This window comes from Talpa europaea (assembly GCF_964194135.1).
Source record: "Talpa europaea genome assembly, chromosome: 1".
Taxonomy (NCBI): Eukaryota; Metazoa; Chordata; class Mammalia; order Eulipotyphla; family Talpidae; genus Talpa; species Talpa europaea.
The window spans coordinates 131,054,020-131,081,323 of record NC_140073.1 but is presented as its reverse complement, the minus strand read 5'-3'; the positions used below and the strand labels follow the sequence as shown (position 1 = coordinate 131,081,323).

Genomic DNA, 27,304 nt, shown 5'->3' with positions numbered 1-27,304 from the left:
TCAGAGAACCATGACCTTGTCATCATCCAATGTCCAAAACAAGAGGATGCAGAGGAGACCAAGTTCTAACAAGGAATGGTCATACAAAGAGGTTCAGTCTAGGCTAAGGATAATAGTTCCTAAAGCTAAAAGAAACTATAAATGTACCTAGCCATAATTTTTTACTTCACAGATGTAAAAATAAAGGTCAAATTATTTTTTTCCTCTGGGTGCACAACTAAAAACATGACTACAACCCAAGGCTTCAACAAAGAAAGTGTTGCAACATTTACACTGGTGAAAAGAAAACAAAATATGGTGTGTCTGAAAATTGGGCATTTTCTATTACTAGAATGACAGGTAGATAACATCTGTCACTGATTCTTATGCTGGGTAGGAGGCTGGAAGAGCTGTTCTTTTCAAGTCTAAAAGTTGATGAAAATTCAGTTCTCTCTACTTTTGGGGTGGCGCAGGGAATATTAGTCTTTTACGCAGTGTGAAAGAAGGCTGGGGTATTTGTTTCTTTGTTCCACGTGATTGTGAATCCTCTTTTTCACTCACATCTTTGTTGACAGCAGTGAGGATGTTTAAGATGTCATAATGCCTACAGGCAGAGAAGAAAAAATCATTTTCAATCAGGAAACAAATCATGTATCAGGTTTTAGCAAGAACACCCCCAAAATATGTGGCCACAGGGCCTCCCTGGTGGCGCAGCGGGTTGAGCGCAGCACTGTAAAGCTGTCTGCAGTCTCTGCAGTGAGGGTTCGATTCCCGACCAGAAGGGAGATTCCCACATGGCGCAGCAGACCTCTCCTGTCTCGCCCGCTGCTCCCTTCAGCAGTGCTTTCAGTCTGTCTGCCTGTTCTGCTCCCCACTCTGTTTCTGGTGAATTCTCTCACCCTCCCATGCCTCTGGATGTACCCAAGTTCTTGTATAAATAAATCAATCTTGAAAAAAAAAAAGAAAAGAAAAATTGAAGTCAAAAATTCATCATTTAAAAAATAAATTGTGGGCTCTTCCAAGTCTAATATGCTCAGATTCTAACTGGAATCCCACCAAATATAAAGAAATACTTCTACTATTGAAAAAGTTAAATTATATATACATTTTCAATTCCATATTAGATGTTTAAGAATACTTGCTGGTGCTTAATACAGGTTTGTTAATGGACAGATGGATAGAGGGAAAAGAGGGAGGGAGGCAAGGACGGATGTTTTGATGGGTGGGCAACGGACAGACATTCGGATAGACAGATAGATGACTTGGGATGCATGACTTGTAGGTGGACAGATGGATGAACAGGTAGGTGGATGGAACAACTCAAAACTCTCACCTTGGGACCATGTCCTGTAGACGATGACACAGAGATTGAATATACCAGCTGCCTGTATATGCATGCCGATAAGAAAGAAAGCCAGGGACAGTAGACAGGCCAAGAAGCATATCCACCCAATCGGGAAGATATTTCTGATGGGAAAGAGGTTCAGGATTTAGCTGCTCAGGATTTATAGCATCTGCCTCAATGGGTAAGGAAGGCTGTTTCTCTTTACCCTGACAGGCCTGGATGAAAAAGAGTTTGGGTTTGCCAGCCAGATTAGGGCACTGCTGAAGTGTGAAATGAGACATGATCTCCTCAATGCCAACGAGGAAATCATCTGAAGTGCAGACTTTTCCACGATCCCCATGGGTCAGAACACAGAACACAAAGCAGTCTCCCTTAGCATGGTCTGGAAAGTGCTGGTATTTCTTCAGAATACCCTCGAGCTCTTCCTTAGTCACATTATCCCTTCTGTCTATGGCGAACCCAAGCCAATCAAATACATGGGACAGGAACTCTGTAAAAAGAGTAAGGAAAGGAAAGATAATGTAATGAAATTGAATGAAATAAAATAAAGGTGTCAGATTGCTAATAGATAGAAAAATTGCATAGCAAATTTCCTGAAACTTTCCTGAAACAATTAATTTGTCTTATCATATCCACAGCGCTGTCACAAGGGTGCCAAGAATCAGCACGGGACTGAATTTCATCCTGTTTTGCAGATGGGGAAGCTGAGGCCCCACTACTCTCCCAAGGTCACAAGCTGAGTTAGCAGCGAAGTCAGAGCTCATACCTGGGTTTTTCTCACCTGGTTTATGGTATTTTGTTAAATCAGCCCAGATGGACTGAGACACCAGGGAAATCAATGACATAAAAATATTTATGATGGGGCCTCCCCGGTGGCGCAGCGGTTGAGCACTGGGTTGCGAAGCTGCCCGCGGCCTCTGCGGCGCCGGTTCGATCCCCGGCTGCTCCCCGGCCACTGGAGGAGGGTCCCACATGGCGCGCAGAGCTCTCCTGCCGCCCGCTGCTCCTCTCAGCAGTGTACTTTGGTCCTTCTGCCTGCTCTGCTCCCCGCTCTGGCTCTGGTGAATTCTCTCACCCTCCCGCGCTTCTGACTGTACCCAGTGCATGTATAAACAAAACAAACAAACAAATAAATAAATAAATAAAACATGCCTCTTTAAAAAAAAAAAATATTTATGATATCATTCTTACATTTAAATGAAAGATTAAAAATTACACAAAATGTGAAAATGAAAAATGTTTTTAAGAGCCCCAAGTTGCCTTTGAAACTCTATTCCAGACTTTCTTACCAGCATCTGCACAGGTGCCTCGTCTAGGTTGCCGGGAAGTAAAAGTTTCATTGTTGACAATGACACAGTGACCTCTGAATATTCCATCCATCCTATACACATCTGCCTCCTTGAAAGAAGAAGCGATAGAGTCACTTACTAGGGAATCCTAATTTTAATGGTTTATTATTTCTAACCAACTACCTTATTTATCAATACCAAGGGCAGAAAGCTCTCAAGGTCCCGGTCCTGGTATGGAATAAATTTATTCCAAAATGGAATGCCAGGCCCTAATTAAAATTCAGACATCACCTGGTTTGATTGTAGAACATCAATTCTCAAGTGCTAAAAATCAGAAAATATATTTCAACTTTGGCAAACCTGAGGTTTATGCAAAAATATCTTTCCCTTTAGATTAGCCACGTAAGAAAAGCACAGATAAGGATCTAACAAAACAAAAATATCATATGGGAATTTATTTTTTCAATTGGTAAGATTCTGAAGAATCTGCAAACAGAAAAATCTCTTTTGTAACTTTATTTCTGAATATAAAAATAATATTTCACAATGGCGATTTTTAAATATGTACAATTATTTTAAGACTATTGTAAACAGCATTGATTACAAATTAGTTGAACTGGTTCCAGGGGGCCATGAAAACATGGAATGCCTTTGATCCAAGCAGAAAAGAAGTGGCTTCAGTTGTTTAAAAACAGGAACCAAGAAAGAAACAAACAGCTCTAAGCCCTCAGTCTCATTAATGTTGGAAGTCAGACAATGCCTCATTTTCTCTCTATTTTGATATTAGCACTGGTAAACCTGGAATCTTTTCTTTTCTCATAATGCCCTGGTTTTTTTCCATGAGAACTCAGAATTCCAAGACTATGAACTAAGTGCTACGGATGCTCATTGCTTCTGGGTTGATGTGTAGGGCTGGGGGAAATTTCCCCTACACCTCTCAGTAGTTGTATTGATAGAACCAGGACATGGGCTATAGCTAGGATAGACTCACTGCCAGGGTTTCTTCCCTTCTTTGTAGATTAGAGATTTGCCCTGAGGTGATTTTGCCTGTTGCCTGGACCCAGGTGCTTTAAACTTGGGTTAATAGGGTCTCCCTGGTTAAGACACAACCTATGAAGCTATCCGCAGCCACTGCAGCACGAGTTCAAACCCCGGCCCGCCAGGGAGCTATCCACATGGTGCAGCAGACCTCTCCTGACTCGCCTGCTGCTCCCCTCAGCAGTGATTTCAGTAGATCTGCCTGTTTTGCTCCCTACTCTGTCTCTGGTGAATCCTCTCAACCCCCACACCTCTGGGCTATATCCCAGCTCTTGTATGCATAATAAATAAATCTTTTAAAAATAATGGTAATTGGGCCTCCCCTGGTGGCGCAGGCAGTTGAGCGCAGCGCTGTGAAGCTGTCCACAGCCTCTGCAGCGTCGGTTCAATCCCGGCTGGCTGGCCAGCAAGGGCCCCACATGGTGCACAGACCTCTCTTGTCATGCCCGCTGCTCCTCTCAGCAGTGTATTTCATTAGTCTGCCTGTTCTGTTCCCCACTCTGTCTCTGGTGAATCTTCCCACCCTCCTGCACATCTGACCTGTACCCCAGTTCTTGTATAAATAAATAAATAAATCTTTAAAAAAAATAATAATGGTAATCTATGGGGGAGCAGAAGAGGGACAGGGGTGCCTTGCAGACTTCTCTAAGTATAATCTGTAGTTTTTACTTTGGGCTTTCACTGGTGTTTAATATCATTGAATGTAGCATGAAAACATCACCAAAGGCCTTTATCTCTTCAGTGTTACCCTTCCCAGCCCCAGCCCTTAGTCTGCAGTAGAAAGCACCACAAGGGATATTACCAAGGTGTTTTGGGGAGGGCCTGACCTGTCAACTGCTGTGTGGAGGCAGTGTGAGGACACCAGTGAGAGGCGACTGGCAAGTCACCCCCACGTCACTGTGGAACCTACCAGGCTACTGGCTTCAAGCTCCTTTCTTATCTTCAAGTGAGAACAAAGCTGGGCAGCCCTCACTCCCCTCCCAGGCTGTGCAAAACCAGAATTCCACAGTTCTGAGGAAATTGAGTTTCACTTTCCAGAAGACTTTCCTTTCTTTTCAGAGCCAAATTACCTAACCTGCAGAACCTAGAATCCTTCTCAGCAACAGCCCAGGGCCAGTCATGCTGTTTAGGGCAAGTCCAGTTAGTTTTGATGGCAACTGAGTAATTTTTCTGCTTCACAGAAGTACAGTGGGCTCTGCTTAGCATCCCAGGGCCCTGGTTTCCCAGCTTTGTCTCCTACCTTGTGTTGATGAAGTCAGCCAGGATAGAGACTACAAAGCAGCTCTAAGGTCTGCTTGGCTCTCTTTCACTGAGAATGTTGCATCCTCAGTTGACCCACCCAAGTCTCTGTGTCAGAGAGGAGTGGGTAAATGAATGACTCACTGCCTGTCCACACTGAGTCTTTTCTGGACTGCTCTCAAGAGGGAATCCCTAGTGACTTGAACAGACAATCTCAATAAAGACACGCGCCTCTTTTTAAGGCACTGGAAAACATAATGTGTTTTTTACACAAATTAGGGCAAATTTCATTATTTGAAATACAGAGTTTCTTATTCAAATCCAATCGTTGGCAGTTCTCATTTATATAAGAAAACCTCTCAAATGCATATGAAGCAAGAGATGTTTTGTCAACTTTTGTTTTATCCATTACTTCATGGAGAGGGGAGGGCTGCCTAGATAACTTATAAGACAACTTCCATCATATGAGAACGAATGTAAAGACAGGAGCTGATCCCAAAAGTCCTCCTGCATGCCCAGCAACACCCCAACTACCCCCATCTTTATCTGGCTTTAGGCAGAATCATCCAATAGCAACAAAACAGCAGCATTTCAGAAACCACAGCTGAGACAGTCGCACCCCTTAAATAGGCTTGATTTTCTAAGCAACAAAGAGTAAATTCTGATGTGTGTGTGTGTGTGTGTGTGTGTCTTTTCTACATGCATGCCAATATCTAATTCAAAACTGGTTTAGTAAGTGGGTGGAGGAGGAATTAAGTTTAGTGGAATAAAATACTGAGGGAGATCCTACTCCCTGTTGATTTTGATTTTTACTTTATTATAATTAGTCCTTTTCCTGTAAGGTCAAAATGGGGGAGGGGGTGGGAATTTTATGGGGATGATAACCAAGATGAAAATGCATACATTGTATAAAAATAAAAATGATATAAAATATATAAAATAAAAATTAAAAAAAATAAAACAAGGCTAACTGAAAAAAAAAAAAGACTGGGGGAGAAAAGAAGTGTTCTGCCTACAACAGAATGCTGACTGCTTACTTAAAAATATGGAGATAATGATGGAATTTGAAAATCATTTTTCAGCCAACATAGTAAATACTGAAACACGCAAGAATCACCAGTGGGTGCTCTATCCAGGGGGATATTTTGATACAGATGAGGAATACTTGGAATCAAACAGACTCCATCCTGGTTCTGGGTTCTGTTCTGGGTGAGCTGCTGAGTACTGTCTGACTAACCAACACACTGCTTTCTCTTCAGGAAAAGAAACAAGAGACCATCTGTTTATTGTTATAAAGGACCCCACACTGGTGCCTTCTATCTAGAGACCCTTGCCAGACTATGCAATATTTCATAACAAATGACCTAAAATTCAGAGCACTTCCTTGACTGATCCTACGTCCCTGGAGGCACAGACCTTGGGGGATCCCTTGGTCATAGACCCAGCTCCTATGCCCTGTTCTTGAATAAACACTTTTTTGGCCTAATTATTTTGGTCAACACAGAGGAGAATATTTGCATGGTCTTAAAATGTCTCCCCACCAGTTGCTTATTAATTACAAGTGGAGAAATAGTAACTATATAAAATTGATTATATAAAAATAATATAGTGAAGAAAACAGAAAACATTTGCACACTAAAATCAAAATTAGCATCACAGGAACTTGAAGTGATCATGCTAAGTGATATACATCAGAAAGTGAAAGGCAAATACTGGATAATTTCTCTCATATGTGGAATATAAATAATCAAAACAAATGAACTAATAAATCATAACAAAAATAATTCTTAAAGACTCTGTGAATAATGTGGTGGTTACCAGAAAGGGAAAAGAAGTATTAATAGAGGAAAGAGCAGATCGTGGGAATGCACTAGAACTTTGGTGAGGATGCTGAGGTTTACACACACGGAACAGCATGAAGCTGTACTCCAAAAATTAACAGCATTGTAAATCAATGGTAAATCAATAAAATGTTATTTTTAAAAAATAGCATTGTGGGTCCTCCGTGGTGGCACAGGGGTTAAGTCTCAGCACTATCAAGGTATTGCCAGTCACTGAAGCATGAGTGCAATCCCCAGCCAGGGAGCTACCCACACAGCACAGCAGACCTCTCCTGTCTTACCCACTGCTCCCCTCAGCAGTATATTTCAGTAGATTCACCTGTTTTGCTCCCCACTCTGTTTCTGGTGAATCCTCTCACCCACCACACCTCTTGGCCATTTCAAAACAATCCAGTGTTATTCTGGAGGCAGTTCAAACCATCTAGACAGAGCCAATTAGATTTTCAGGATTCTGCAATCCACTTGATGCCACATCAGTACATTGAAATGAGCCATGGTGGGAATACTCACACCCGACACTATAAATTATGCCAAATCAGCACTCCCTTCTTTCCTCCCTCCTTCCCCCACATCTCACACACACACACACTCACATACACACACACTTACAATTTCTATCATTTTGGGAGTTGGGGGTAGAGAGGCGAGCTGGTGGTTAAACATTAACCAACACACCACTGAACATACCAGCAAGGCTTCGGAGAAGCTTTTAATTTCTGAAGGAGAAAAGATTTCTTCATTTCCTTGATACAATGACTCACTTTCCTTTATAGGTGATATCACAACCTGGTTGGCTGGAAATAGAATCACAGAGAGGAAAATCACCTTGTGACTAGCAGCAATCCAAGATAACCAATCATCAAAATAAATTATTTTAAAGGAACCTATAGATTTATAGTGCCATTTGCTTAAAGAGATCTACAGGGAAAAAGTGTGAATTTATAAATTATTTTAGTTATCAATTTTTATTCCTTTTATTATAACATATTATTTAGTATTGATGCCGGAATTGTCAGGCCTAGTCTCCCAGCCAGGAACGGATTCCAGGCTGCAGGGCAGCGCTGAGCCCCAGCCGCTAGACCCCCCACGGGTTGGTGTCTCACGAAGCCACAGCAGGAACTTCACAGACGCTCAGGCAAGCGAGCAAGTGAAAAGAGGCAGTTTGTTTAGAAGAAAAAGTTTATTGAGGAGAAAAAGAGCAGAAATAAAGTGGGACTCCCAGGCCAGGGAACCAGGCCTGGGAGGGGCAAGGAAGCCAAAATGGAATTGTGTCTCAGGGAATATATACCTTTTTTCCCTCATTATTCTAAAACTTTACCAGTCTCTTTGTGATTGGTCAGTTTTTGGCTGTCTCACTTAATTTGCTACTTACTGTGTGGGAGAGCTTCACATTCCTATCTAACAGGTCTGTCTTTCCCATTTGTTACATCTTTATTTTTATGGTCTAGCCCTCCCGGTGAGCATCTTTACACTTTATCTTATCATCTGAAGAAAACCAGGACCATCCTTAACAAGATTATCTGTGGTGCTAGGATGTTTGTTTTTCCCAGTGGAATTGGTTTCATTCCCTTGCTCGTCCTTATCTCTGAAGCCTTCCTGAATTCTTCAGAGGTCCCCTCCTGCACTATCCCTAAAACTGCCTAATAACCCTAGCTTGCCCTGTCTCAGTATTGTTTATGTTTTATCATTTTTATTATTCTATTAGTTCCTTAAAGCTACTACATGCTAAATACTATTTTAGCACCTATAGTACTTATGTGGTAGATGATTGCCAAATTGAGATTATAAAACCTCAAAAAATGAAATCAGAATTCAGAGTATAATAGCAAAAAGAAGGATGGAAGGAAAGAAGGAAAAAACATTAAAAAGTGGTGACTCAATAAAATTTACATACATAAAATGTATTTCTATGGAACTGCAGAATTGGTCTTCCAAAAAATTTTTCAGACTGATTTTTCCAAGATGTCCAGAGATGGCTTTTTCCAAAATAAGTCATCTTGGTATGTGGAATTAAGGTCTGTCCAGACCCTTTGATCCTCAGGAGACAATATACGTATAAAAACTACAGGCTACCTAGTTTTAGGACCATCTCCACAAATAACCTTTTTATTAGAGAAACCTCCCTTAAAGAAAGGTAAGCATCTAGGGCCTCCCTGGTGGCGCAGCAGTTGAGCACTGGGTTGCGAAGCTGCCCGCGGCCTCTGCAGCGCCGGTTCGATCCCCGGCTGCTCCCCGGCCACTAGAGGAGGGTCCCACATGGCGCACAGGCCTCTCCTGCCGCCCGCTGCTCCCCTCAGCAGTGTACTTCAGTCCTTCTGCCTGCTCTGCTCCCCGCTTTGGCTCTGGTGAATTCTCTCACCCTCCTGCGCTTCTGACTGTACCCAGTACTTGTATAAATTAAAATAAATAAACAAATAAATAAATAAAACACAGATGTTTTTAAAAAAAGAAAGAAAGGTAAGTATCTAGAGTCAAGGTTTTGTCACATGAAGGCATCACCTCCTTGCCACATGGGAACCCTCCTCTCACCTCAGTGCTCCAGGTACCTATTCAATTTCTTAGCTAAGGATATAAACCTCAGGTCTGTCTCACTTGCTTTAAAATTTAGTCATGTAGATTCTCCATACATGTGTAAATTAAATTTGTTCTTTTCTCCTACTAATATGTTTGATGTTAATTGATCAGCCAATTTGAGAGAATCCAGAGGTCTGGGAAATTTTCCCCTGTACTTGATAAAACCATTATTAAGAATGAGCTTTATCTATATTATATACATGGGAAGATGTCAGATATATTAGGTGGAGAAAAAGCAAGTTATAGAATATGATTAACATCATCTTGGTCAAATGTATATTATATCTATCAATCTACATACACAAAACTATCTCTCTATAGGAGAAAAGCTATAAAAATATTCTCAAAACTGTGGTTATCTCTAAGAAATGAATTGGCAGTAGGAGAGCCTTTTTACTTTCTACACTGTATGTTACTGATTATTATTTAAAATTTTATTTTATTTTTATTATTATAATGTCATTTTTAATAATTGAAAATACTAAAGGAAACACCAAGGTTCGGGAAAACTCAGAAATTATCCAGGTGATCCTTAAATAGAGCTCATAGCCCAATCAGAATGGATTTTGTCTTTGGATCACACTTAAAGAAAAGTCTAAAATCTATATACCTACCATCTTTTTGGTCCTTTAGTTTTCCATCTTAAATGGTAGAATTAGTCCCAAATTCTTAAGACCCTTGAAAGTCAATATTAAAATAGTGACATCTATGATATATTTGGCGATATAGTTGGTGTCTTCTCCCTTTTAGGAGCACACAGTTCCTAAAACCTTTGGATATTTAACGACAAGTGTTTTTTTGTATGCTAATGGAATGGCTGGAAGCCCAGGATAGCCTCAGGATGGGGCTTGTTTGTCAGGAAACAATCCTTGAGATTAAAGGGTTAGAACTTTCAGCCCCACCCCAAAACTCTGGGAAAGACAGAGGGGCTGAGTGAATCATTAGGGCCATTTGCGTAATCAACCATGCCTACCATAATTGTAACAAGGTGGTTCCCAGGAAAGGGGGAGGTTCCAGGTTTCCTGCCCCAACCAAGGGCAGGTGGAGCTGAGCAGGGAGAGAAGTTACAGAGGACACTGAGGAAGGAAGGAAGCTGGATGGAGCCAGAAGGAGACCTGGGGGAGGCACATGGAGCCTAGAGACACGTGAAGAAACTGCGCTTGTCTTTTGGTTGTGGACGGGGTAACACAGATGTGGGTGAGACCAGTGGGGAGGTAACAATGGCAGCTTTTATCTTGATTTTGATTTTGCTCTTTTCTTCCGGGTTTGTCTGGTTGTTTCTGACCCTTTTCTGTGGGTCCCCACTGGAAGATGCTTTAGACTTGTGGCAGGCTTTGGGGCCTTGCTCTGGGCCAATCCCATTTGGATGGACTTTTACCCACGAGGGGATGGGTAACTTTGGGTGCTTGATTTAGAAACCAGGTTCTTTGCCTTTCCTGTATTGTTTCCTAATTGTATTAAAGTTCCTTCCCATTAAAGTCTCATGTTTTGTGTTAATGCAGCAGAGGGCAGAACCCTATATAGAATAGGAAGGTTTGCGGGGTTTGGGCTGCCCCTCTCCCTGTCCTATAACATAATGAAGCCTCCATTAAAAATAAATTAAATTAATAAATAAACAAATCTGGGTCTCCCTGGTGGCCTAGGAGCTAAGACTCAGTGCTATCATCTCTATTGTTCCTGGTGAGGGGGTTAACCCACATGGCACAGCAGACCTCTCCTATCTCTCCCATTGCTCCCCTTAACAGTGTGTTTCAGTCAGTCTGCCTGTTCTGCTCCCCACTCTGTCTCTGGTGAATCCTCTCACCCCCACCCCCACCTGCACCTCTGGCTTAAACCCCAGTTCTTCTATGCCAAAACAATAAATAAAACTTTTTAAAAAATCCTAATCAAGGGGCTCGAAAAGCTTCCAGGCTGGTGAACATCTGGAGATGCTCGGAGGTTGAACCACCTGAAAAAAAGCCCCATCCCCCATGCCTCGTCCTGTGAATCCCTTCCATTTGGTTGCTCCTGAATTTTACCCTTTTATGATAACTATCGGTCTAGTACATAACCCATTTTCCTGAGTCTGTGAGCCATTCTAGCAAATCATTAAACCTGAGAGTAAGGAGGTCAAGGGAACCCATGATTTATAGCAGTGAGACAGGTTGTGGGTCATACAGGGACCTGCTATTTGAAATTGGCCAGAAGTGGAAGCAGCTCGGGGTACGGGTCCTTAACCTGTGGAATCTATGCTAATTCTGGTTAGTTCCAGAATGAAACTAAATTGTAGAACACCCAATTTTGTGCCTATAGACAATTGAATTGCTTGGTGTGGAAAAATCTAAACAGCTGAATTCAGAACAGTTCTAGAAGTGTTAGTTTGAGAAGCAGCAGAGGAAAGCAAGAGTTTTCTTTTTCAACACTGTAGAGGTTACACAGCAGGTAGGTTGTAGAAAAATCAAAACTATAATTCCTCTGGTATAAAGCTCAATCCTTGAAACACTGAGACAAATGTAAACATTCACTACATAGAAACTAGTGTGTCCTCTCCAGAGCTCAAATGACCAAAATAATCTGACCACCACCGGATGTTAACTGGCATGGATGCTGTTACAGGGAAACAGCAGTAGGATGAGGAAAACCAAGTCTTACAAACTTCCGGCTTTTTATTTCTCACTTGATAACTTGATGGTTAGAAAAAAAGTGTTTATTTTTTACAATGTTTACTTACACAACGCACTTTTTCAATGCTTCAGTTATTCGAGATGTTACATATTTAAAAACCATATATTCTGTTCCTCAAATATTTGTTTCATAGAATCCTTAGAGAGGTTTTTTTCAGCTAGTTTCATTTTTAACCAAATTTGCACACTAGATTGGTTCACTGAATTAAAATAGGGGCATGGAGTAACAAGATTCATGAATATGCTCTTATTCAGCTCTTATTCAGGAAAATTCAAATATTTATCATACTGGTACATGGTGAAGCAGTCAGGTTTGAATTATGTCCTAGTTCTAAGCTATACCTTAGAAGCACAAAGTATACATTCAATTAATATGTGTTGAATGAACAAATGGAGATTTCTGCCTTTTCATACACGACCAATAATATTATACATGATGAGTAAATATCATACAATTGATACTGGTTTAAGAATTCCCATGGTATGGTACAAGAAACAAGCATAAGTGAGTTACCTTTCTCTTTTTTATATTTTTCTATCTTTCTCATAAGGATAGGCTTAGTGTTTTTGAAGAGATCCACCAGTAAGTTCAGATTGTCTTCATCTATTAGAGCTTGTTTCTCTAAATATGCCAGGAAACTTAGAGAGCTCTGTAAGAGAATCAGTGGAGTCACATTTACTTGCCTGCTGATTATTCATTCACTTAGTAAACCTCACCTGCAGGGCCTCCTTAGTGGTGCAAGGGGTAAGACGCAACCTATGAAGCAATCCTCAGCCTCTGCAGCACAAGTTCGACCCCCGGCAGGCCAGGGAGCAACCAACTTGGCGCAGCAGACCTCTCCTGACTCGCCTGCTGCTCCCCTCAGCAGTGTACGGGGGGCAGTCAATCTGCCTGTTTTGTTCCCCGTTTTGTTACCGGTGAATCCTCTCACCCCCGCATCTTTGGCCTGTACCCCAGCTCTTGTATGCATACATAAAAATAAATCTTAAAAAAAAAAATAACCTCACCTGCATGTCCAGCAGGCAATTCACTGCCAACACAAAAAAGGACATTCCACACCAAAAAACCCATATGAGGAAAAAGACAAGAAACTCAAAATCTGGTTATGAGGAGATTCGGCAAGATAGTTTTATTGAGATAAAGAAAAAAAAACGAATGAAAAAGCAAAACAAAACAAAAACACCTTCTTAGACTCTAAAAACAAAATTGCATTCATTACTAAAAACAAAGAGGTAAGGGGTTGGGCGAATCAAGTAAAAGGAGTCAATTGTGACCTATACAAATTAGACTTTTGGTGGGTGAACATAATGTAGTAGATACAGATGTTGATTTATAACACTGTACACCTGAAACCTATACAATGTAATAAACCTATGTTACTTAAGTTTAAAAAAAAAAAAGAATTTCATTGGAGTAATGGAAGCTGAGATCATATTAGATGCTTTGAAATGTGGCTAAAATAGTTAGTGAAAAAAAATTTAAACAAATAAATTAGAGTTAATGAAAAAGAGTGCGTGTAGATAATTTTCTTTTTGTTTTGTTGTTTTTGTGGGGTTTTTTTTCTGGGTATGTGTGTGGAACGTTTTCTCAAGAAGTTCAACAATAGAATGAAGAAGATAAGGTTAATGAAAGTGTGTGTGTGTGTATTTATTCAAATAAGATCCCCCAAAATCAACAAGCAAGAGAAAGGTCAGAGTTAGAAAATCTTAACTGATCAGTTAAAATCAGTTAAGATTACAAAATCAGTTAAGATTGTGTAACCAGCCTAATAAAAAGAGAAAGTACAAGTTTTCAAGAAATTCCAGAGACAGGTAGAGAATCAAAAAGGCAAAGAAGTATGAGCCTCCCTCGACAGGTCCAATGCACCAACATTGTGATCAGGGAATAAAGAAGAAAAGAGGAGGTAGTGAAGGGAGATTCATCCAGGGGAGACCAGCAGTCCTGAAGTCTGTCCACTATCCTCAGCACTTCTGTTAAGGGGTGTGGAGCATTTCATCCTCCAACTCTGGTTGCCTGGTTGCTATCCCGCTGCATAGCATCTACTTTTGTCAGTATTAATCCACTACTCCAGCATTCTCTCACAGATATCTGCTCCTCTGTGCCCATGGTTCTGCACAGGTAGAACCCTCTGTCTTGCACACCAACTGAGATTGTGGATCTGAGTCCTTCAGTGAACAAATAGGAGGCTCCTTATCATCACCATGCCTTCCCTTCTTGGACTGTGCTGCCCAGTAATGCTCCAAACACAATTATATTTATATTTTTCTTACCCCCTTTGCCTCTTTATGCACTCTTGACATGGTCATCTGGTTTCACCCCCTAGGGACCATAGTCTTTATTTGTGTATCATCTGGTTGTAAATGGGTGAAGGACTCAGCCTCTTCACTCTTCTGGGGTACAGGCCAGAGGTGTGGGTGGTGAGGGGATTCACCAGAGACAGAATGGGGAACAGAACAGGTGGATTGACTGAAATGCACTGCTGTGGGGAACAGCAGGCAAATCAGGAGAGGTCTGCTATGCTATGTGGGTAGCTCCCTGGCCAGGGATCGAACTCGTGCTGCAGAGGCTGTGGATCACTTCATAGATTGCATCTTAACCCCTTGTGCCACCAGGGAGGCCCCATTAACCCAAGTTTAAAGCACCTGGGTCCAGGCAACAGGCAAAATCACCTCAGGGCAAATCTCTACAAAGAAGGGAAGAAACCCTAGCAGTGAGTCTATTCCAGCTATAGCCCATGTCCTGGTTCTATCAATACAACTACTGAGAGGTGTAGGGGAAATTTCCCCCCAACCCTGCACATCAACCTAGAAGCATCAACCCTATGAGCATCTGTAGCACTTAGTTTATAGTCTTGGAATTCTCAGTTCTCATGGGAAAAAACCAGGGCATGATGAGGAAAGGAAAGATTCCAGGTCTACCATTGCTAATATCAAAGAGAGAAAATGAGGCATTGTCTACCTCCTAATGAAAGAGTGCAGCACAAAAAAAAAACTATGGTCTCACCAAAAGGATCTAATCTGAGTCTGATGAAGCCTCCGAATCCATCTGCCGGGAAAGCAGAAGACAGAGGAGCAAGGGGAATACACCAATCACATGGACAGCAAAACCCAGACAGGTGGGGATTCTGTGGTGTCACTGCCCTGCAATTCTTCCACAGATCAATTTTAAGAAAAAGAAAAGGACTTGGGAGAGATGAGTTTATTTTACAGATTAAAAGGCACTCAAAAGAAAAATGGGTCAAGACTGTACTTGAGATGTAGAGATGCATAGGTAAGTGATACAACCATAAAAAAGTATAAGAACGTGGTTATAAAAACCTGATGGTGACTTCTCTGGGGTCAGAACAGGCCTTGGTTGCACTGGGACAGATGGAGGAGTTACTGGAGTGGCTGGCAAATTTCAATTTCTTCACTTGGGTAGTGTTCTCAAACGTATATTCACTTCATAATTCATTAAGCTATATGCTTGTTTTATATAATTTTCTGTACTCAGGTAGGATTTTTATAAGAAGAAAAATAAAAGCTGTCTTCATTTGATCTACCACATGCAAAATAGCTTCCCACTCTACAGTGATTTTTCTTAAAAAAAAAAAGTTATTTATTGAGGGCCTTCCTCGTGGTTTAAGGGTTAAATTTCAGCACTCTCACCACTACCGCCTGAGCTGGGTCCCCATCCCAGCCAGGGAGCTAAAAAAAAAAAAAAAAAAAAGTGGAAAAAAAAAAAAAAAAAAAGCTTCCAGATACTACAGACAGAAGAAAAAAAATCTAAGGAGCAACAACTGTGAGAATGTTGTAAGTGTATCTCTGCACATCCCCACTGTGGTTTAGTTCTCCTCACTAACCAACCCCCTTAGTCGTAAAATTATATAAACAGAAAAGGTTCATGCCATTTTCTCAAAACGAAAGGAGGAAGATTGCATCATCCCATTTATTCTTGCTTCATTCAAAGCACTACTTTGTAACTGATTCATTAAAGTTCTGGGATAAAATGATGCAGAAGACTCAGTCCCAACTAGAAGGAGCTCACAACCAATCTTTGAGAGAAAGGAACAAGAAGTGACCAATTGAAGGACACAAGAAGACTAAAATCTCTCAGGGCTAAAATCCCTTAGCCTAACACTAGGAAACATTAGGAAACATGTTTAATAAATCACTAATACTGTCTTCATTTGATCTACCACATGTAAAACAGCTTCCCACACCACAGTAATTTTTCTTAAAAAAAAAAATTATTTGCCTCCCTGGTGGTGTAAGGGTCAAATCTCAGTACTATCACTGCTACCTCCAGAGTTGGATCCCTATCCCAGCCAGGGAGCTACCCACATGGCACAGCAGACCTCTCCTGTCTTGCCTGCTGCTCCCCTCAGCAGAATATTTCAGTGATTAAAACATTGACCTTGATGTCAAATGGGCCTTGATTGTAGTCCTGGTTTTTCAACTAGCCCCTTGATGTGGGGCAAGTGATTGAATCTTTTTGAGTCTCCCTTTTCTCCTGTCTTCTTAAGGGACAGTCATCCGACTTCGGAGGGTTGCGTGAAATCAGTCACTTCCATGTACATGAACTTGGCGTCTGTATCTGGCACTCAGCAAGCAGGTAGTCAGTGTATAACTGCTGCTGTCATTCACTGTGTTAAGATATTGAAGTGTGCGCTGGACACAACAAGGAAATGAGGTGTTCAATAAAATAAAATCTGCCTGTTCTACTCCCACTCTATCTCTGGTGAATCCTCATCCCCCACACCTCTGGCCTACAGCCCAGTTTTCTATGCAAAAATTTAAAAAAAAAGCGGTGCCTCCCTGTTGGTGCAAGAGGTTAAGCACCGCACTATTGAGACACAGGGCAAGCTAGGAATTAGGCAGTTTTAGGGACAGTGCAGGGGGGGACCTCTGAAGAATTTAGGGAGGCTTCAGAGATAAGGACAACCAAGGGAATGTAACCAATTCCACTAGGAAAAACAAACATCCCAGGACCAAGGACAACATTGTTAACTCTGGTCCTGGTTTCCTTCAGGTGGTAAAGGGAGGCAGAGATTGGAGAAATGGAGAATGGTTTAATTTATGGACACATTAGAAGTGCCGCTGTTTAACTTCAATGCAGGGATGTTTGTCCAGAGGACTGGGCCATAAAGATAAAGATGCAACAAATGGGGAAAGACAAACCTGTTCAATAAGGAATGTGAAGATCCCCCCGCTCAGTAGCAAATTAAGTGAAACAGCCAAGAACTAACCAATCACAAAAAGACTGGTGGAGCTTTAGAATAATGAGGGAAAAAAGGTATATATTCCCTGAGACAGGACTCCACTTTGGCTTCTTTGCCCCTCCCAGGCCTGGTTCCCTGGCCTCGGAGTCCCACTTTATTTCTGTTCTTTTTCTCCTCAATAAACTTTTCTTTCTCTAAACAAACCTGCCTCTTCTCGCTTGCTTGCCTGAGCGTCTGAGAAGTTCCTGCTGCGGCTTCGTGAGACACCAACCCGTGGGGGTCTAGTGGCTGGGGCTCAGCGCTGCCCCTGCAGCCTGGGATCTGTTCCTGGCTGGGAGACTAGGCCTGACAATTCCGGTATCAATTTGGGGGCTCGTTCGGGATCTCACAAGATTTAAGGTAAGTGAGCCAAGAGGCACAAATTTTCTGTCTTCAGCTTGTCCTAAGCTTCTTTTGCTAAACATTTTCTTTTTCTTGGAGCCATCAAAGAGGCCATAAAGAGGGCACAGGACAGTCAGTAGATGTCAAAGGGCGACTGCCTTAAAACCTTCTGTGGAAGGATAAACTGGTGACCAGACCAGGTAAGGGGACTAGCCCATCTGCCAGTCAAAGAATAAAAGTCTGGTTGTCGTCGTATGAGAGACTCCGGTCTCCGAAGAGCTAGGCACATACATCATGTAGAGGCCGTCCGGGAGCTGCACATAAGGGGCTGATCTCCCAGCAGCTCAGGCCATCCTCCCTTGCCTTCAGCAGAGGAGGAGTTGCCGAGACCCAGTAGAGGATGAATGGTCCCAATGTAACAGTTGGGAAAGTCATTCCTCACTAAGCACCACACAGGATCCGACACAGAACCCTACCCTGGCCTCAGATCCCTGTTAGCATTATTTGAATGGCTCTTCTTATCTTTCCTTGCTCTCTCTCCCTTTCCATTCTTCCTTCTCTTGCAATGCAACTGATTTACTTGTCTGTTACCTGTGGGCTTCACATAGGCAGTAGACATTTCACAAACTTTTTCTCTGTCCTTTATTTGATTGCAAAAAATTAATGGGCACCTTTGGCCCAGTAAAAGCGACTAGCGTGAGGCCGCCATTCTTAAAGTCTCGGGTGACAGGTTTCTCAGCAGGCAAGTGGGAATGTCAAGATTCTCTTGTCACTGATTCCTACTTTCCTCTATCATCTGTGGACTCCGGGGGTGCTCAGAACGGCCAAACTGTGACCCTTGGAACCCTGGACACCCAGGAGATCCGATGGCTCAGACAAGGCATTCTGCTAGTTCGGCACCTAGGCGAGAGTCACGGAGGCCAAACAGTAAAAAAAAAAAAAAGGGACTTTCACCTTCTTGATCCCTCCCCTATAGGATGGACTTCTTTCAGCTTCTATCAAGGCAACTTATAAACCTAAGGTACAAAATGATCTTATAAAAATCTTGGGGCACCCCTGGGAGCCTTTTCCCTGGTGTCTGTTTTAATCCTGCCGGTTGGCACAGGCAGGAGAGGCTGAGTTTCATATTATGACAGGAATGTATGTACAGGTTTGCCTCAAATCCTAGGTCCAGCTAATTAATTATACCTTTGGTATTATAAATTTGTCTCATGACAGTTTTCCAAAAGGGAGTTTAAGACAAGCAAATATCAGGTTCTGGGCTACTGCTGCTTCAAGGGCTATGACTTAAGAAAAAAGGAATCAGTTTTGTTGTCTGGCAAATGGACATCATTAAAAGTTAGGTCACAGGACTCGGTCTGTGGCTTGTGGTAAGTCTCTACTGTTCAGGTGTGTTCAGGGTCTTTCATCAGATGAGGAGAATGGCTTACTATAAGCTCGCTAGAAGCTTGGAATAGATGCCCTTTGCACAGAGACTGGTTAGGGGTCGCTGGTAGGGTCCCACAAAGTCCGGCGCCCCACACCTGTCTGTTTGGTGGGAGACAGGCAGAGATACATCGGTCACACTGGAAAGGAGTGATTAAATCCAGTGGACTTTATGCGAGGAAACTGTTGATCACTCACAGTTAGAGCTCCAAGTTTAAATGGAGGGACGCCTCCGGTAAAAGGCAAGGGAGAAGTGGATTAAGAATTGGGTTCAATTTGACCCTAAATCCATAATTTGACCTGTCTATAGGTTTTAATTTGGCCTATCTATAGGTTTTCTCTGCCTTTGGGGAAAGAAGCTGGTGTTGGACACCCGCTTTCATTCCTTTTTGCAGATGGGAGCCTCCTCGTCGGCCATGCAAAAGAGGCAAGCATCTCTCCTGCATCTTAGGATTGAGACCAATTTTCAGGAGTAATTGTCTCCTATCTCACCTGTTACTTCTCTTAGTAAGTCACTTAGACCCAAGTCTCGACATCCCTCCTGCATCCTAGAGCTGAAAGCCAGTCGAGAGGCCATAATACATGGTCCTGGTCAGATGGGACGACCTCTGACTTAACTGCAGGAATGTCCCTGCTTTGTCTCTGCGCTGCTATTGTGGGTACCTTTCTTTTATTGCTACAGAGACCATAAAATGCTCTATCTCAATTCCATGGGACATGCCCTTAAGCCACATTCTTTATAAACTAGCCCAATTTGGCCATAAACGGCATCTTCTCCAGCTAACCCTCTTTTGTCACAGTTAAGGCAAAAGGTAAAATGCGGGAACTAAGAAGTAAGGGACCCACTACAACTGGCTGGTAAAAAAAGACTGCCTTTGATCTCAGCAAGCAGCTGCCTGGACTTTTTCTCCAGTGATAAGATTATAGGTATGTCTCTGCTGCCTTCCAGTTGTGGGGGGACTGGACTCTCCCTTTGTCCACCTTGAAAAACTGTTTTGGTTCATGCTAGGGAAAAAGTTCTATTTCCCTGTGTTTTTCTGATTTTAAAGTCTAGACTGTTAAAGGTAAAAACTGCTGAGTTACTTTGGACTTGCTAACGAGCTATAAAAGGTGATTTTTGGTTGAGTAAAAACTTCTAAATTGCTTATTGGACCTGTAAAAGTTTGGTTTCTTATTAAGACTAATTAATTTCTGATAAGAGTCTAAAAACAGGCAAACTGTAAAGAACTTATTCTTCCTCTTCTCCTGTCCTTCCCATACATACATGGTTCTGAAAAAAAAAAAAAAAAGTCTTTTGTCTTAAAAATGTGCTTGGTCTCAGTGAAACAAAACTAAAACAATGTAAAGCCAAATGATAATACTTAAAAATACAAACTCAAAATGCTTGACTTTAAAAATTGTTGTTGTCTTGGTTGGACCCTAGGTTTTAAGTAAGGGTTAAAATTGGATACTTGTTCTATGTAAGGATTCTAACTTCTATGTCATTAAAAACCTGCTTGATATAAAAAGGATATTAAAAACTTGGCTAAATGGATGTGTCAAACTCAAACAAATAGATACTAAAGAACTGGAGTTTACTGACTTGTAGTTTCCCAGTGTCTTTACAAATATTGGTAAAAATAACTGTTTCTTAAAATTAGTGCACATGGCCAAAAATTTTAAATAAAAATCAAGAGATCTCTTTGTTCTTACTTTTTGCCTCCGGAGGATTAATTATAAATGGTGCCTATAAAAAAAAATCCTAAATTTTGAGATCGTGATCTAAAATTGTGGTAAAGAAAAACTAATTCAAAATTTAATGGTTTAAAGCATACATGCCTTAAGGTTTTAATGTTGGTATTAATACTGTACTTTGTTTAAATGTGTTTACTCATTTGTATGAGTATACAAAGGAAATAATAATTAACCTGGCCTATGCTAACAAACTTACTTCTAGGCTTTTATCTAAACTTCTCTTGATAAGATCTTGTTCCAGGAAGACTGATCTACTTGTCTTTTCCCCTTGGAGAAAACAATACATTCTCCTAGTAAATGATTATATTTCTTTACAAAATTCAAGGTAACATCTAAAGCCATATGGACAAGTTACTGAAAAATGTTTATGGTATTAAGTGTCTAATTTTTTTCTTGCTTTTGTCAATCTATCTAGTGCTTGCCTAAGAAAAACTTGGTATATAAAATTGGTACAGTGGCAACTCTGCAGTTGACTTAAAATTCCAGTTCTAAGGAAAAACTAAAGCCAAACTAAGGTTTTTGCTAAGTTTAGTAAAAAAAATTATTAACCATTTACTGAACTTTCAGGTTTACATTTTACTCCTTATTGTAAGAAAACTAAAGTTTAATGTCATCCCAAATAAAAAAAATTAAAAGATGTGTCTGTGTAAGTTGTGTAGTCTAAAGAGATGATAATGTAACAGCTATTATGGTGTCTTACAATGCAAAGATTGGAAACTAGGGTGTGATAATTCTGGATACAAGTAAAGTGAGGTGTGTTTGTGTTTTAAAAGGAAATAAAAAAGGGCAAAGGAGAGTGTAAAAGGTCTGAGTGAGGGATTTTTGACAGAAAATTTTTTTGCTCTCGAGTAACTTGCCATGAAATATTTTGGTTAACTTAAATGTCAGTTGTGCACCTGTGTGGCACCAGGCTTTAGTTATTTTGATATATAAAATTGTTTCTTGTTGTGAAAACAAACTGAGTCAATCTGGGTATATTAATACCTCATAGAAAGTATTCTTATAGAATTGTTTCACCTTTTCAACATAAATTAAACAAATAAAATTATTCTAAAACACATAAGACTTCTTAAAACCTAATAAGCCAGTCATTTCAGGCTAAATTTACTGAGGCTATAAAAAGGTATACTAATCTAGACCCTAAAAAGGACAAACAATTTAACTGTCGGTCTCCTTCATTAGTCAGCCTTGCTCTGACATCAGGTGCAAACTCCAGAGACTAAATCAAGGGCCTAAAACCTTTTAACACTTTTAAACATGGCCTTCAAGGCCTACAGTAATATGGAGGGGACTAACTAGACTAAAAAGAAAGGGAGAAAGGCAAGAGAAGGGCCAGTAAATGGCAGTTGCCATTGTTAGTACCCTGCTACCTCAGACTCACCCAAGGCCCCATGCACCCTAGGGCATTTGGGACCTCAACCTCTTAATGGGCTGCCAGCTTACTTCCACTGCCTGCAACCAGGACACCTCAGCTGCAAGAAGCTGTCCCTAGGGCCATGCCTTCTGTGCCATCACACAGGGCACTAAAAAAGGGACCGTCCCACTCTCCAGGGAGGGAGGGGCCAGCCCAAACCACAGGCCAGGATGGGAGGATAGGCTTGACTGTCAGCTGCCTCTGACTATGAAGAACCCGGTGCACTATACAGTCCCACTTTATTTCTGTTCTTTTTCTCCTCAATAAACTTTTCTTTCTCTAGACAAACCTGCCTCTTCTCGCTTGCTTGCCTGAGCGTCTGCGAAGTTCCTGCTGCGGCTTCGTAAGACACCAACCCGTGGGGGTCTATTGGCTGGGGCTCAGCGCTGCTCCTGCAGCCGGGGATCTTTCCTGGCTGGGAGACTAGGCCTGACAATTCCGGTATCACTATGAAGCGATCTGCAGCCTCTGCAGCACGAGTTCTATCCCCGGCCAGTCAGGCGGCCCAACCCACATGGCACAGCAGACCTCTCCTGTTCAGTCTGTCTCTGGTGAATCCTCTTACCCCCCGTATCTCTGGCCTGTACCCTGGCTCTTATATGCAAAATAAATAAAACTAAAAAATGCTTTAAAAAGTTATTTGTCATTAAATTATCAGTTGATCTGGGGAGAATGTGATGGAGAGCAGGCTACACATGTAGGCCCATTGGTGACCTTCTCACTGAGAAGTTGGATGGGGTCGTTCGTGGCTGGTCACTGAGTAGTCCACTTCCATATATGTCACATGTAATTTTTGTGTATCAAACATTATAGAACTTAACATTTAACATAAATAGCAGTTGAATAACACACAGTAATTTTATATGGTAAACTGAAAATTAACCTCTTCCCAAATTAATAACTTCCTTGTAATAAGTTGTTGTTATAGTCAAAAGGAAAAATATAAAGTTTTTATTTTCTTTTGGTTGACATAACAGCAGCTGATAACACCGAGATTAAGTAGTACGTTTTCCCACCACTGATCATCCCCCCCATCCCCCACTCCCACCCCATTCTACCCCACCCCCACCCATGCCTTCCTCTCCAGCAACCACAACTGTTGCCAACGCCTAAAGTTTTGGTTTTGGTTTTGTTTCCTTTGTTCATTCGCTTTTCTCCTTTGAAAAATATAACATTCAGAAAAAAGAAAACAGAATGCTTTATTTTAAAAAAAGGAAAAACAACATTTTGAGGAAAAGAGATATGCAACTACTTTCTTGCCTTTAAAAGTCACCAACATGTACAAGATTGTTAGCAGATTACAATTATATTAATATTAAAAATAGCACACCTTTCAAGCAGTGGTCTCATTTGATTTTTACAAAAATCCCACTTCGAGGACACTATACAGTCCACTGAAAAAGACACTAAGCTCCCTCAGAAATCTTGTCTCCTGTAGATGGCAAACAACTAATTCCCACTCTGCCATTATTTTATTGGACACCTCATTTCCTTCTTGTGTCCAGCGCACACTTTAATATCTTAACACAGTGAATGACAGCAGCAGTTATACACTGACTACCTGCTTGCTGAGTGCCAGATACAGACGCCAAGTTCATGTACATGGAAGTGACTGATTTCACGTAACCCTCCGAAGTAGGATGACTGTCCCTTAAGAAGACATGAGAAAAGGGAGACTCAAAAAGATTCAATCACTTGCCCCACATCAAGGGGCTAGTTGAAAAACCAGGACTACAATCAAGGCCCATTTGACAACAAGGTCAATGTTTTTAACCACTGTTTAACACTGCCTCCTGCAAAAATAATAATAAGCCTTCCTAAAATGCCTTTCCAGCATCTTCTCAAATGCCAAGTAAGCAGTGCTCATAAAGACCCCATTCTATGTGACACACTCACCTTAGGGGTTTTTGGAATCATATCCTTCAGAATGAAGACCATTTCCTCTAAGTTCTCCTGGTTGATATCTTCTGACAGTTCATATAGCAGGGTTCTAAGACATACGAAATAGCAAATAAAGCCCCACAATTGCAGAGGACAGTAAATCAAGTGCTTTTACAAATGGTATCTCTTATTTATTTATTTATTTATTTGTTTGTTTGTTTGTTTATTTATTTATACAAGCACTGGGTACAGTCAGAAGCGCGGGAGGGTGAGAGAATTCACCAGAGCCAGAGCGGGGATCAGAGCAGGCAGAAGGACCGAAGTACATTGTTGAGGGGAGCAGCGGGCGGCAGGAGAGGTCTGCGCGCCATGTGGGACCCTCCTCTGGTGGCCGGGGAGCAGCCGGGGATTGAACCGGCACCTCAGAGGCCGCGGGCAGCTTCGCAACCCAGCGCTCAACCGCTGCGCCACCGGGGAGGCCCGGTATCTCTTATTTAAATGATCAAAACCTGTGAGTAACCAATTTTTTTTTTGAGTAGCCAATTTTTAATCCTACTTTTTAGATTCAAAAACTATAACTCTGAACTTGAAAGTGACCTATGATATCACAATAACACAGGAGCAGCAGGGGCTGGCCTTCTGGATCCCAGTCCTGTGCTGTTTTCCATCAAACTAAAAAGACATAAAACAGCTTCTGTAGGCCCACATGGCTCCTAGCTGTGTTTCAGAAATTCAGACCTACTTTACAGACCCTCCTCTGAGTGGTCCTGATGCTAGTCAATAGAGAGTCCAATACTGGAAAAAAGGAAACTCCCCCAACTTCTGGGTAGTCAGAGAATGAACAAAATACCTATATTTTACCTCTCTGTTTCACCCAAAAATGTATAAAAATCTATAATTAGACATGGCATAAACGACTCTATTCTGGAGACACATCACCCTTTTTCATTTTGTTTATTTGGCTCCAGGTGTGCATTATTCTTTTCTCAAATTCCTGGATACAGTGGACTCATATCTAACTCACAGGAGGAAGGATTGTCTAAGAATGCGGAGGATAGGAAAAAGTAAGCCACAGGCCCTGCTTCGCTGACGTAGACTTCTTTTTTGCTAAATAAATGGAAGCCACTACCAGGCCCAGATCTGGGTTTTAAAAGCTTTGCTGGCCTCCCAATCTCATCAGCAGCTGAAGGTGAGAGATGTCCTGGTTTAGAATTACTGTATCATGCAAGGAGGTAGATAAGAAGATTTTAATCCCAGCCTCCTTTCTAAACCCAAAGGCCTAAAGGAACCCTAAATGGAAAGCCCTCCTGTTTTGATCCCAGACCCCAACTTACCTGAACAGAGAAATTCTCCTTCGAGTGGGCAGCAAATGCTCCACTTGCTCTTTGCTGTAGTCAAGGTGCCGCAGCAACAAAAACTGCTTGATGGTATACAGGAGTTCTGCAAGGAAGAAGGGATCTTCCTCACTCAGGCACTCCTCAGCCAAGAGATGGTCAAAAATGTTCAAGGCTGACTTGCAATTCTCTAGCTTCTTCGGGGAGACAAAAACTTGGCAGAGAAACTTTAGATGTTCCACTTCTTCCTCCTCCAGCTGTGAATCGATCTTCAGAAGCTTCATTCGAAAGCTATTATCCAAAACAGATGTCTGACCTTCAGACATCATGACCAGCCTGGAAGAGAAAAATGGCAACGTAGTATGTTAGAGAGTATGGATATAGACCCCAAATCCCCAGTCTGCCCACCAGATCCAGGCCCCCTCTATTGCAGGCATTAGATTTTTCTAGAAGTGCTGGGAGGGGGCAGATTTTTTGCAAGGGTTGAGAGTGATACCGGAATTGTCAGGCCTAGTCTCCCAGCCAGGAACGGATCCCAGGCTGCCTGCGCAGCGCTGAGACCCCCACGGGTTGGTGTCTCACGAAGCAGCAGCAGGAACTTCGCAGACGCTCAGGCAAGCAAGCAAGAAGAGGCAGGTTTGTTTAGAGAAAGAAAAAGTTTAGTGAGGAGAAAAGGAAACAAATAAAGTGGGACTCCCAGCCCATGAAACCAGGCCTGGGAGGGGCAAAGAAGCCAAAGTGGAGTTCTGTCTCAGGGAATATATACCTTCTTTCCCTCATTATTCTAAAGCCCCACCAGTCTTTTTGTGATTGGTTAGTTCTAGGCTGTCTCACTTAATGTGCTACTGGGGGGGGGGGATCTTCACATTCCTTATGGAACAGGTTTGTCTTTCTGTTAGGGGGAAAAGGCGGTCCCAAAGCAAATTCCATACAGGCTTTGTGGACTCCACCCCCACCCCAGGTCAAAGCCAAAGACGCTGGGAACTCCAAATCCCATCACCACCAAAGGGAAGGTGGCTGGGACCTGAGGGTGGGGTTAAGCAGCCAGGTGGATACAAAAGGCAGACACGTGGGCTTTGGGGGCGCTCTCTCCATTTTGGGCTCTTGGCCAGCAGCAGCGTCCGGTCAGCTCTGAGAGTGACTTTGGGGTTTCCAGGTTGTCGGATAGGGTAGGACGCATTAAAGACTTTATTTCCCTATTTTCTCCCTGAGTTGTACATTTTCCTTATTTCCTTTCCTCTTGTAAATAAACCTTTTATTAACCCTTTTGTGTGTGTCTGTAGTAGAGTATTCATAAGTCCCTTTAAAGCGCGCGGGTGAGGACCCACAGCCAGGAACCCGTTTAATATCGGGGTTGCTCTATAACATTTCCCCATTTGTTGCACCTTCCCCCTTGTTTGACAGATTTATCTTTATGGCCCAGTCTCCCAGATGAGCACCCCTGCATTCCAGGGAAGAGAAAGTTAAACATCAGCTATTGAAGAAAAACAGGCTGGCGCCCACTGGTGCTGACCCCTTCTCATCTCCCCCTTGCATAAATTTCCCTGTGCTCTGACAAAGGGGAGGACAGTGGTCTAACAGACATGAGTCTGCTGCCCTCCTAATTTGTCCATAAATTAAACCACTCTCCATTTCCCCAAACTCCACATCCCTTTATCACCTGAGGGAAACCAAGGCCAGTGTTAACAATGTTGCCCTTGGTCCTGGGATGTTTATTATTCCCAGTGGAATTAGTTACATTCCTCTTGTTGCCCTTATCTCTGAAGGCTTCCTAAACTCTTCAGAGGTTCCCTCCTGCAATGTCCCTAAAACTGCCTAATTACCCTAACTTGCTCTAGGATTCAAGAGCAAGTCCAGAAAACTTAACCCCAACACTCTCAAGGTAACCTTTTAGAAAGTCTGAATGGAGTTTTTATGGGAACTCAAGTTACCCTGATTTCTTCTAAATCAAAATGTCCGCAGTGGG

The 27,304-nt window shown here is 41.9% G+C and overlaps 1 protein-coding gene across 1 annotated transcript; it reads right to left on the bottom strand.

The window, feature by feature from the left end:
• On the bottom strand, positions 1-25,742 carry CASP10 (caspase 10; the record flags this gene model as incomplete). The annotated part of the gene is made up of 8 exons (XM_084259458.1): positions 25,339-25,742; positions 24,020-24,113; positions 12,483-12,618; positions 7,419-7,525; positions 2,614-2,722; positions 1,313-1,814; positions 471-583; positions 1-65 (listed from the first exon to the last, which is right to left on the bottom strand). The coding sequence occupies exons 1-8, from the start codon at positions 25,665-25,667 to the stop codon at positions 1-3; spliced, it is 1,455 nt and encodes a 484-aa protein (XP_084115584.1). The 5' UTR covers positions 25,668-25,742.
• Between the last annotated feature and the right edge of the window lie 1,562 nt (positions 25,743-27,304).